The sequence below is a fragment of the Lynx rufus genome, unplaced genomic scaffold (assembly GCF_022079265.1).
Source record: "Lynx rufus isolate CCGP_SWC_20201006 ecotype Redwood Valley unplaced genomic scaffold, mLynRuf1.p SCAF_11, whole genome shotgun sequence".
NCBI lineage: Eukaryota > Metazoa > Chordata > Mammalia > Carnivora > Felidae > Lynx > Lynx rufus.
In genome coordinates this window covers 35917412-35929416 of record NW_025814825.1, presented here as the reverse complement: position 1 = coordinate 35929416, position 12005 = coordinate 35917412, and the positions used below count along the sequence as shown (strand labels likewise).

At 39.7% G+C, this 12005-nt stretch overlaps 1 protein-coding gene across 1 annotated transcript in view; it reads left to right on the top strand.

Moving 5' to 3' along the window:
* Positions 1-12005, top strand: part of LOC124506212 (cytochrome P450 2C21-like) — a 29336-nt gene that overhangs the window by 1785 nt on the left and 15546 nt on the right. Inside the window, exons 2-6 of the mRNA XM_047072235.1 lie at positions 3719-3925; positions 5699-5848; positions 7873-8033; positions 9809-9982; positions 10837-10978. Of these exons, the coding sequence (XP_046928191.1) occupies positions 3719-3925; positions 5699-5848; positions 7873-8033; positions 9809-9982; positions 10837-10978 (834 nt within the window). The remainder of the gene's footprint in view (positions 1-3718; positions 3926-5698; positions 5849-7872; positions 8034-9808; positions 9983-10836; positions 10979-12005) is intronic.

Below are 12005 nucleotides of genomic sequence, written 5' to 3'. Positions count from 1 at the left end.
AGGAAAGCTCTCAGTTTTTCCCCATTGAGGATGATATTAGCTGTGGGCTTTTCATAAATGGCTTTTATGATGTTTAAGTATGTTCCTTCTATCCTGACTTTCTCAAGCATTTTATTAAGAAAGGATGCTGAATTTTGTCAAATGCTTTTTCTGCATCGATTGACAGGATCTTACGGTTCTTTTCTTTTCTTTTCTTAATGTGATGTATCACATTGATTGATTTGCGAATGTTGAACCAGCCCTGCAGCCCAGGAACGAATCCCACTTGATCGTGGTGAAGAATTCTTTTTATATGCTGTTGAATTCGATTTCCTAGTATCTTGTTGAGGATTTTTGCATCCAAATTCATCAGGGATATTGGCCTGTAGTTCTCTTTTTTTGCTGGGTCTCTGTCTGGTTTGGGAATCAAAGTAATGCTGGCTTCATAGAATGAGTCTGGAAGTTTTCCTTCCCTTTCTATTTTTTGGAACAGCTTGAGAAGGATAGGTATTATCTCTGCTTTAAATGTCTGGTAGAATTCCCCATCACTCCTCATCAGGGAAATACAAATCAAAAGCACACTGAGATATCACCTCACGCCAGTCAGAGTGGCTAAAATGAACAAATCAGGAGACTATAGATTCTGGTGAGGATGTGGAGAAACGGGAACCCTCTTGCACTGCTGGTGGGAATGCAAACTGGTGCAGCTACTCTGGAAAACAGTGTGGAGGTTCCTCAAAAAATTAAAAATAGATCTACCCTGTGACTCAGCAATAGCACTGCTAGGAATTTACCCAAGGGATACAGGAGTGCTGATGCATAGGGGGCACTTGTACCCCAATGTTTATAGCAGCACTTTCAACAATAGCCAAATTATGGAAAGAGCCTAAATGTCCATCAACTGATGAATGGATAAAGAAATTGTGGTTTATATACACAATGGAATACTACTTGGCAATGAGAAAGAATGAAATATGGCCTTTTGTAGCAATGTGGATGGAACTGGAGAGTGTGATGCTAAGTGAAATAAGTCATACAGAGAAAGACAGATACCATATGTTTTCAGTCTTATGTGGATGCTGAAAAACTTAACAGAAGACCATGGGGGAGGGGAAGGAAAAAAAAAAAGAGAGGGAGAGAGCCAAATCATAAGAGACTCTTAAAAACTGTGAGAATAAACTGAGGGTTGATGGGGGGTGGGAGGGAGGGTAGGGTGGGCGATGGGCATTGAGGAGGGCACCTGTTGGGATGAGCACTGGGTGTTGTATGGAAACCAATTTGACAATAAATTTCATATTAAAAAGAAAAGAAGTGATTTTAAAGAGAAGTGTTCATTGGGTATCCAGCTAGAAGGTTGCCAGAGAGGATGAGATCCATGAGATGATTGTTAAAATTGCCAAAAGAAGGAATTCCCTGTCCATGTTGTGCGCAGGTCCCCTTTTCAGTAATTATTCTTTGGTAAACTCTAATGGCAATGAAACTGTTTTCAATTTAAAAAAAAGTTCTGATCTACAGATCACAACACTAAAAATTTCCTAAAAACACACATTTTTTTAAGTCAAGGAAATACGGTCCCAGAATTGTTTCTATTATATTTGCTCAATGAATGTGTGAATAACTACTCTATTCCTAGCTATTTATATAGCAGTACCTCTCTAAATCTTGAAGGGATTTTCTGAAATCTGTCTTTGCTGAGACAGCTAGTTACCAGAGCACAGCTTCTGGAAACCCCTTTCTGTGTTTTGCGCTAAGAGATTGAAAGAGATTATGTCAGCACCCTAGCTCATCTGCTTGTTAACTCACAGCATTGGGCAAGTTTTAAAAATCTCTCTCAGTGTTAATTTCCATTCCTTTGAAATGTGAATAACAGTTCTATTTTGTGCAGTGTCCTTCAATATATCATATATTCAACAAGCTATTGAATATCTACTTTGTTAGATGCTGGGGATTTTTTTTTTAAGTTTATTTATTTTTGAGAGAGACAGAGAGAGAGAGAGAGCATGCAGGGGAGGGGCAGAGGGAGAGAGAGAGAATCCCAAGCAGGGTCCATGCACAAAGTCCGACATGGGGCTTGATCTCATGTACTGTGAGATCATGACTTGAGCCAAAATCAAAAAGTCGGATGCTTAACTGACTGAGCCATCCAGGTGCCCCAGTGCTGGGGATTTTCAATGGTAAATGAAAAAGAAAAAACAGACCCTGGCATTATGGAATTTATAGTCTATAGGGTAGGCATGTTTTGTAAAATAATCACTCAAATAAGTGTGTGATTACAAACCATGTAACAGGGACACAACAGAAAGAGGCCATGCAGCTCGGTGGAGCAGGAATGGGAGGAATGTCAGCAAAGCGTTCTCTGAGGAAGTGAAGCTGAAGCTGAGATCTAAAGAATGTTCAAGCATTAACCAGACAAAATGCAGATGGAAGTTCATTCCAGGCGGTTTCATTCTGGAGGAGAATTAGTTGTTATTGTCTCTGAAAGAGGACCAATTTGGTAAAAACATGGTGTGGGATATGATTGGAGAAATAGTTGCCAGAGTTTAGTTACAAGGCTTTTAAAACTATTGGTCCTGGGGCACCTGGGTGGCTCAGTCACTTACGTGTCCAACTTCGGCTCAAGCCATCTCGGTTCATGAGTTCGAGCCCTGCATCAGGCTCTGTGCCAACAGCTCGGAGCCTGGAGCCTGCTTCGGATTCTGTGTCTCCCTCTCTCTCTGCCCCTCCCCTGCTTGTGCTCTCTCTCTCTTTCTCGCTCTCTCAAAAATAAACATTAAAAAAAAAGAATATTGGTCTTTAGCACAAGAGCAATGTGATGCCATTAACGTGCTTAAAGGACTCTCATGTTAACATTTGCCTTGTGAAAAGAGCACTCTGGTTGCTTTATGGAGAATGAATTGTAAGGTAGCAGGAGGACTCAAACCTTGGACAAGTTGAAGGAGTAATTTAGTATACCAAAGAAGCTGCCATGACAGAAAGACCCCAATAACACAATGGCTTCAGGAAGATAACAGCTTATTTCTATCTCACATCATGAGATCGAGGTGAGTGCTGCTGGGCTGCCTCTCTTCCTTGCGGTCATCTAGAGAACCAGTTTTTCTTTGTCTTCTAGTTGACCATCCTGGGCACCTAGGCTATTGTTCTCATGTGCATGGAGGCAGTGAGGTTGTTCCCATGCTGTCCTTTCAGTCCCCGGGTAGGGGGAGAAATGGAGGGCATGCAATTACCATTTATACAAAAACGTAGGATTTGCACACATCATTTCTGCTAATATCAGTTCACGAAAACTTAGTCACATGGCCGCACAGGGAAGCTGGGAAATGTCTGCAACCATGTTGCCATGTCCTTATGTATTTAGAGGTCTCTAGTGCTAAAAAGACGTAGAGAGTGGATAATGAGGGATGATTGGTAGTCTACACATGGGACAAGATGGAGGAGCCTCCCTTAAGCAGGACAAGAAACACATTATTGTAACTATAGGAAGAAAGAAATTTGGTGCAGCTGTAGGTTTGGCAGACAAAAGTTAATAAAAGAATATGAATAAATTCCATAATATAATATCTGTCACATAGTAGGAGCTGAATAAAGGTTAACTATTGATGACGATAATAGTAATAGCAATGTGTCTAATAATATAATTACCACTTAATGTGATTAAGTTACTAGTTCTAGAAGTTGAGATCTTTTATATTAGGTGAGTATAAAATATCTCTTGAGTAAAGAGACTTATCTACATTTTTAGTTTTGAAATTCTCACTACTCCTGTACCTTATATTGCTTTCCCAGCTAGCAGAGAGTTACGGCCCTGTGTTCACTGTGTACTTTGGCATCAAGCCCACTGTGGTGATATACGGATATGAAGCAGTAAAAGAAGCTCTAATTGATCAGAGTGAGGTGTTTTCTGGCAGAGGCCCTTTCCCAGTGCTGGACAAATTTGTCCAGGGATTAGGTATGTCTCCATTTGGGGAACATATGTGGGTTTGTAAGTTGCAAAGACTTATAAACTAAGGGATTGAGAAATTGTAAGTATTTAGAGAAGCCTATGAAAATATCATAATTCCAACATTTTTTTTCCATAAAGGATCGTTAATCCATATTTTAGATTCGGAAAGTGACAAGGTGTCTCCATGAAACATAAAATGCAATGAAAGCAAATCACCTAACCATTAATGTGCTATAAATTTGTGTTCATTTGAAAATATGGCCAGTTAGGATAATGTTCATTTCAGTTAAGATAATAAGAGACAGAAAAAGAAGGAAGGAAAATGACTCAATTATCCTAGCCACCAAACATTTTGCTTTTTGGCCTGAGTCATGGTTGCCAAGAGACTAGTTTAGGAAACTTGAATAGTGTGCATGGAACCAGCATAGGTTTGAAATATTCCCAGTCTTGACTTCAATCTTTTATTCTTCAAAAAAAAAGGCGTAAGAAATATTTGAATCCAATAGAATACAATCCTTATACATACACAGATAAGCTCTGGAAAGAGGATTATAGAAAAACACATAGTGAGTACACATGGATTGAGAGTGATATTAGAAAAAGCTTTTTAAATCCAAATTGGTCATAGGATCCTCCTCATATGTTATCTCTATATGAAGAGGCCCTAGAACAGTACCTGGCACATAGTTCACTTGGTTCTCAGGTGGCTGAACCAAATGGAACTGAGTTGTTGCTAGGGGACCAACAATAAGAAAAAAGAAAGAAAGAAAGAAAGAAAGAAAGAAAGAAAGAAAGAAAGAAAGAAAGAAAGAGGGAGGGAGGAAAGAAAAAGAAATTTAAAAAGGTTTTTATATTAAGTACTTGAACTGTCTTCCATTTGTTTCTGGAGCTGGCCTTAAACTGTCCAGTCCTCTGGTGGGTCACTGGGTTCCTGTAAAAAGAGATAAGGCCTGAATGGAGTCACTTCCTCCTCTACACTGTTCTTTAAAATCTCTATGGACAAGTATCATACGAGAATTGTTTTTTCTCCTGATATTGTGTTGGCTTCTAGAAGTCTGATATTGACCTTCCTTGGTGTTAAAACCATATTTCATGGCAGAGACATTACACACAGAAGGGAAATGTTAAAATGAGGAGGGCAGAGGCTGTGTCTCTTATCAGAGGAATAGATTTTCATGAACTTCCTTCCAGTGCACAAGTAAGTGCTCTCTCTCCTTCTCTTGAGAATTGACTCTTTTTGTTGCCTCTCCTACAATTCACTTACAACATACAAAAATCAGCCCTGAAAATTTCACCTACAACTTGGAGTCACCATGATGTATTAGCTGTGTGGTCCACAGAGCTAGCATTTTGCCTCCATGATCACCAGTAAAATGGAGACAAAACACTTGGTTCACAGAGTTATTCTGAGGTTAAAGGAGCTAATAGATGAAGAAGAGTTAAGTAACATGTAAAACCCAGAGTCTTGACAGATACGAGGCTGGGCTAACAGAAAGCAGGTTAAGCAGGGCTCACTGGAATTCTTATGGCTGGCACCACACCATAGTTACATTCCTGCTTAAGTGTCATTATCATTTGCTGAGATAAAGACTCAGCTAGAATTGATGGCAATGGAGGTCATTCTTCTCTCTTTTTTAAGGAGGCTTTTTTTTTTTTTTCAACGCAGGGCTTGAACTCATGACTTTGAGATCAAGACCTGAGCTGAGATTAAGAGTTGGACCCTTAACCTACTAAACTACCCAGGCATCCCTCCCTTTTTTTTTTTTTTTTTTCTGATAGGAATTGTTTTCAGCAATGGAGAGCAGTGGAAGCAAGTCCGGCGTTTCTCCCTCATGGTTTTGCGGAATATGGGCTTGGGGAAGAAGAGTATTGAAGACAGAATTCAAGAGGAGGCCTTGTATCTGGTGGAAGCATTAAAAAAAACCAATGGTGTGTATTTCTTTACGTATTTAACAGTAATAGTTTGGGAGGACTATATGCTCTTTCAAATAGACTACAGAGAAATCTGATGGCTCAAGCACCATAGAAGTTTACTTTTTGCTCACATGACAGTAGTGAAGTGAAGGGGTTGGCACAATAGCCTTTTCAGGCACCAGGTTGACAGGAGCCTTGATATCTTCAACACATGGCATCTAGTATCACCCAGGATTCATCTCTCTGCAGGGTAGCAGAAGGAGCAAAGAACAAAGAAAAGAGCAAATAAGGTTTTCAGTAGGCTGGGTATGACAATGGCAGACATTCCATGGGCTTTAACTCAGTCTCAGGACCATACCAGCTCTAAGACGCAGTGTGAGATGTGGTTCTCTGTGTGCACAGAAAAGCAAGGAGAACGAGGATTTGGATAATGAGCTAGTAGTTGTGGCCACAATAACTTGAAAAATGAAGTAATTTCTCTAGTAACTTCGTGAGAACATTGCAAACATTTCACAGTATATATATGTCAAGTCATTATGCTGTGCACTTTAAACTTACACAGTGCTGTCAATCATATCTTAGTAAAATCAGGAGGAAAAAAAGCACGAGTGGTTCAGCACTAGGATTCATGCCAAATCCTTCTCAGTGCTTAGGGCTGCTATATAGCTCACCTGGAGGATTATGGATGTGAATGGAGTGAGCCTCGGTAGCACAAATTGGCTCAGTGTGTGTATTTGTGTATGCATGTGCCAGACTGGGAGAGGAGGTGGAAGACGAAGGGGTAGACGAGTCGTGGCAGAGAAGGAATAAGATCAGGATCATAAGACATATATGGTTTTTGAACCTCAATATTTAAATATTTTTCAAGAACACTGTTAAAGAAATAGTACTATTTTCTTTTAAAAATTTTTTTTTGTAATGTTTATATTTGAGAGAGAGAGAGAGAGAGAGAGAGTATAAACAGGGGAGGGGCAGAGAGAGAAGGAGACACAGAATCTGAAGCAGGCTCCAGGCTCTGAGCTGTCAGCCCAGAGCCCGACATGGGGCTCAAACTCATGAACCAGAGATCATGACCTGAGCTGAAGTTGGACACTTAACCAACTGACCCACCCAGGTGCCCCATTATAGTACTATTTTCTACATGGTGGGTTTTTTTCAATATTATTTTTTTTAAGTTTATTATTTATGTTGAGAGAAACAGAGAGTGCTCAAGTAAGGGAGGGGCAGAGAGAGGGAGAGAGAATCCCAAGCAGGCTCCATGCCTCCAGCAGAGCCCAACGCGGGGCTCAAATCCACAAAAGCTCGAGATCATGACCTGAACCAAAACCAAGAGCCGGGTGCTTAACCATTTGAGTCACCCAGGTGCCCGGCATTGTGTTTTTTAACCAATGTTATATATTGTCCAGACAAGTTGTTTCCCTTTTTTTTTCCTGCTATTAATATTAGACATGCCATTTTTACAAGTATTTGCACTTCTTTCTTCCTTGGAATAAATTTCTGGAGGTGGCAATAGAGTTTCAATGACTGTCATTTGGACTTTTGATGTCTATCAACAAAGAACGGGTGGGAGACCTGGCAGAAGAGGGATACAGATGTGAGGCTTATACTATGCATATGGTTTTGCAAAATTTCAACTTAATATATTAAATATTTTTACAGGTTTAATCTATAAATGTTTATCAAGAACATTATTAACAGACTAGTACAGTGTTCCATTATTTACCTATGCTTATCCAGACTGTGCCCAGTAATTCTTGTGAATTATCTTGTGGATCTTATTTGGGGAACACTTGGGGGAACTCTTGGGAAGTTCCCCAAGGAGAACACTTGGGGGGAAATAAATAGACTGGAGTAGACAGCTTTGTTTGGGGAAGGACAATAAATTTTAGGCATGTTGAGTTTATAGTGATGATCACATGTCCAGGGAATTCCTATACTTAAAAAAAATCCCAGAAGTTAACCCTTCTTAATTGTTTAAAACAGTCAACTTAAGATTTATATGAAAATTGTGCTCTAACCTTTAACTTTTATTGTTTTAGCATCTCCCTGTGATCCTACTTTCCTTCTGGGCTATGCTCCCTGCAATGTGATCTGCTCCGTTGTTTTCCAGAATCGTTTTGAGTATGATGATGAGAAATTTTCAATCTTGATAAATTATTTTCATGAAAACCTCCTAATTTCAAGCAACTCCTGGATACAGGTAATGTCAATGTTCTCCTTATTTTTATTCTTGTTCTAGTTTTTTTTAAAAAATGTGTTTAAGTAATCTCTACACCCACCACGGGGCTCGAACTCACAACCCCTGGATCAACAGCCACATGGTCTTTCAACTGAGCCAGCCAGGTGCCCCCAGCCAAGGCTCTTTTGAAATGGGAAATAATTTTCAGGGCACCTGGGTGACTGAGTGGTTATCTGACTCTTGATTTCGGCTCGGGTCATGATCTCAAAGTTCGTGGATTTGAACCCTGAGTCAAGCTCCGTGCTGACACTGTGGAACCTGCTTGGGATTCTCTCTCCCCCCTCTCTCTCTGCCCCTCCCCACTTGCACACGATCTCTCTAAACAAATAAATAAATGAATAAATAAATAAACTTAAAAAAAAAATCAGGGCACCTGGGTGGCTCAGTCGGCTAAGCATCTGACTTCGGCTCAGGTCATGATCTCACAGTTCATGAGTTCGAGCCCCACGTCAGGCTCTGGGCTGACAGCTCAGAGCCTGGAGCCTGCTTCGGATTCTGTGTCTCCCTCTTCCTCCCCCTTTCCTCTACTCGCATGCTCTCTCTCCCAAAAATAAACATTTAAAAAAAATATTTTTTTAAATAAAAATAAATAAATAAATGGGAAATAATTTTCTAGGTAATCTATCACTCATGCCTACCTTGGTCCTTTGCCCTATTTCCAAATGGCTAAAGTAATGTCTATCAAATTATCATTTGTAGCCAATTAGTGACTTATCAAATCAATTTAATGTATTGAAATGAAATTTAAAACATGAAATATAGTAATAGAGAAATGTAGTATAGTTCATCAATTATAGCAAGGTATTTTTTTGAGAAACCTTTTTTATATCCATAGATGAAGAAGGTGGTGATGTAAAACGTATGTCTTACTATAGTAGAGTGTCAGAAAATGTTAGTATCTTATGTTGTATGATCATTAAGAACTAAAGTTCTGTGTGGATCAAAAGGTTATGATGTGTTCCACCTGGAAAGGACTCTTGAGAACAAAGCATCTACTCGTTTTTGGACCAGGAAACTGTCACCCAGAGATATTAAGCATATTTTCCAAAATGGCCTAGCCAAGGCAAGGAATGAGCTAGACCCAGAATCTAGATTTCTCAATTCTCTGTCTAGTTGGATACATGCTACCAGCCTGAATAAATTGCTTCAGTGCCTAACAACGGTATTAAGTCGTGAAGTACTGTCTAGAGCAGAGTCCATACACTCTAGGACTAGCAATGGACAGAAAAATAAGGGCAATGTGCACATTCTTAAAGGTATAAAACTCCTAAATAAAAATAAGCTAATTTAGCCATTTCTTTAATTTTTCTGATGTAGTTTCTTAATTACAAAAAAAAAAAAAAGCCCTGCAAATTTTTTTAGGGGGCTGTAGAAATATGTGTAAGTAAACCAGGATGAACACTAGGTTCTAGCTCTGTTGCTAGTTTGGTGTCTTAGAATGGTTGACTAACCTTTCTGAACCTTAGTATTCTCCTTTGGAAGAGGTGATATACTCCTGGATTCCTTCATAGAGTTATGGTTGGGAAATTAAATGGTTCTGAAATTGCTTTGTGACTTGTGCATACTCTAACTCCGAACATTTTGTCAGTTCTCTCTCCTTCAAGTTCCAAGTATGTTCTAGTGAGGGAAGCGTGTCTTACCTTTATCTACTCAGCATAGAACTCGGTGTCTGATGCATAATATGAGCCTATAGAACTTTGCTGAGTGAATTAATGAGTGATTCTTTCCTCTTTCAGCTCTGCAATGCTTTTCCTCTTTTAATACACTTTCCAGGATGTCACAATGTGTTACTTAAAAACATTGCTAACCAATGTAAGTTTATTGTGGAAAAAATAAAAGAACACCAAGAATCCCTGGACTTCAGTAACCCTCGAGACTTTATTGACTACTTCCTGATCAAAATAGAAAAGGTATAATGTGACCCTTTATCTTTGTGGGTGGTGAGACTCATGGATTAGCTTTGTTCTTCCCAGTGAAATTGGGATATACTGAAGATGTATTAATTGCTTGCATAACCTATAATTGTGCAAATCATTGGGTATCTCGAGATATTTCTAAATTCTCACTGAAAGTGACTTAGGAGGTTTTATATTTATCATGTGAAAGCTGTTTTTTTTATTTGAGAACAGACTGAAATACACACACATTCAAGATAAATGATACACAACATAATCATCCTTCATCAAGTAAGTTCTGAGAATGGAAGATGTAACAGATAAGGGAACACAGGAACAGATAGGAATCTAGAAAGGCTTACCTTTGGAATGGCACTAGGAAATCTTCACAGATGAGGTAGGTTTTGAAGAAACTATAGCTTAGATGAACAGACATAAAGTAGGTCCAGGGAACGGTAAGTGCAGTGATTAAGTGTGTGGAACTTTCAGAGAGGTGATCTTGATTGTAACTGAGCAACTGTCATGGATGTGATGACTGATGAGGTTGGGAATATAGCTGCATTGTGGGGGATGGGTGGTTCTGGAGGCTGGAATGAGAAAAACAGACATTATAAAATAGGTAATTAGATACTAGAATGGACAGTGAGTAGCAGTGAGGACTTGATAAAAATTATGTTTCAAAGAAATTATAGAGGAACTGATCAACTCTAGGGGATGAGAAAGTGAAGAATCAGAAAGGGCTTGTTGGAAGTTTATAACTCTGAGTATATTTTAACTGTAGCCCTCACACCAGATAACGGTGTCATATTGAGTTATGTTACCTCTGAGGCTCTTTCATTTATCAAGTAATTCTAACACATTATTTCTAGGAAAAACACAATAAACAGTCTGAATTTACCATGGACAACTTGATCTTTACTGTCTGGGATGTGATTAGTGCAGGAACAGAGACAACGAGCACCACCCTGAGGTATGGACTCCTGCTCCTGCTGAAGCACCCAGAGGTCACAGGTATGGTCACAGGTGATGGGCAGGATGAAATTCCTGGTAGACATTAGAAGGCGACACTGACAACTATCCCGCTCTTCACCTGCCTAGACAATGCACAGGAAAATTTTTCCATCATTAGGAGCACCTGGGTGGCTCAGCCAATTAAGCATCTGACTCTTGATTTCTGCTCAAGTCATGATCTCACAGTTTGTGGGATTGAGCACCGAGTCTGGCTCTGAGCTGACAGTGTGGAACCTGCTTGGGATTCTTTCTTTCCCTGTCTCTCTCTCTGCCCCTCCACCGCTCATTCTCTCTCAAAAATAAATAAATAAACATTTAAATAAAAAAATATTTCTGGGGCACCTGGTTGGCTCAGTCGGTTGGGCGTCCGTCCCACTTTGGCTCAGGTCATGATCTCACAGCTGTGAGTTCAAGCCCTGCGTCGGGCTCTGTGCTAACAGCTCAGAGCCTGGAGCCTGCTTTGGATTCTATGCTTCCCTCTCTCTGGGTCCATCCCCTGCTTGAACTCTGTCTGTCTGTCTCTCTCTCTCTCTGTCTCTCAAAAATAAAGATTAAAAAAATTTAAAAAAATATTTCCATCATTAGTACATCTTCCTGTCATTGGATAAATTAAATTCAAATTCAATTATAGTACAAAAAGATAACGAAATATTTAAACAGCAGCAGAAATTTGAAGGGCAGAGGCCATTGTTTTCCCTGCTGTGGTGGAATGTCCCTGATTTGTGTTGGGACAGATGCAATAAGCAGAGTTTTCTTAGGATCTAAAAGGATCAGCCTTCTGCTTTCTCTAAAAAGATGTCATTTGACATGCCTTCCATGTCCAGATAAATGTATTTTTGTCAAAGGATATTTTTTTAAGTTTATTTGTTTTTGAGAGAGAGAGAGAGAGAGAGTGAGAAAGCTCGAGAGGGAGAGAGAGAGAATCCCAAGCAGGCTCTGCACTGTCAGCACAGAGCCGGATGTGGGGCTCGAACTCACAAAACTGCAAGATCATGACCCCAGCCAAAATCAAGGTTCCAACGCTTAA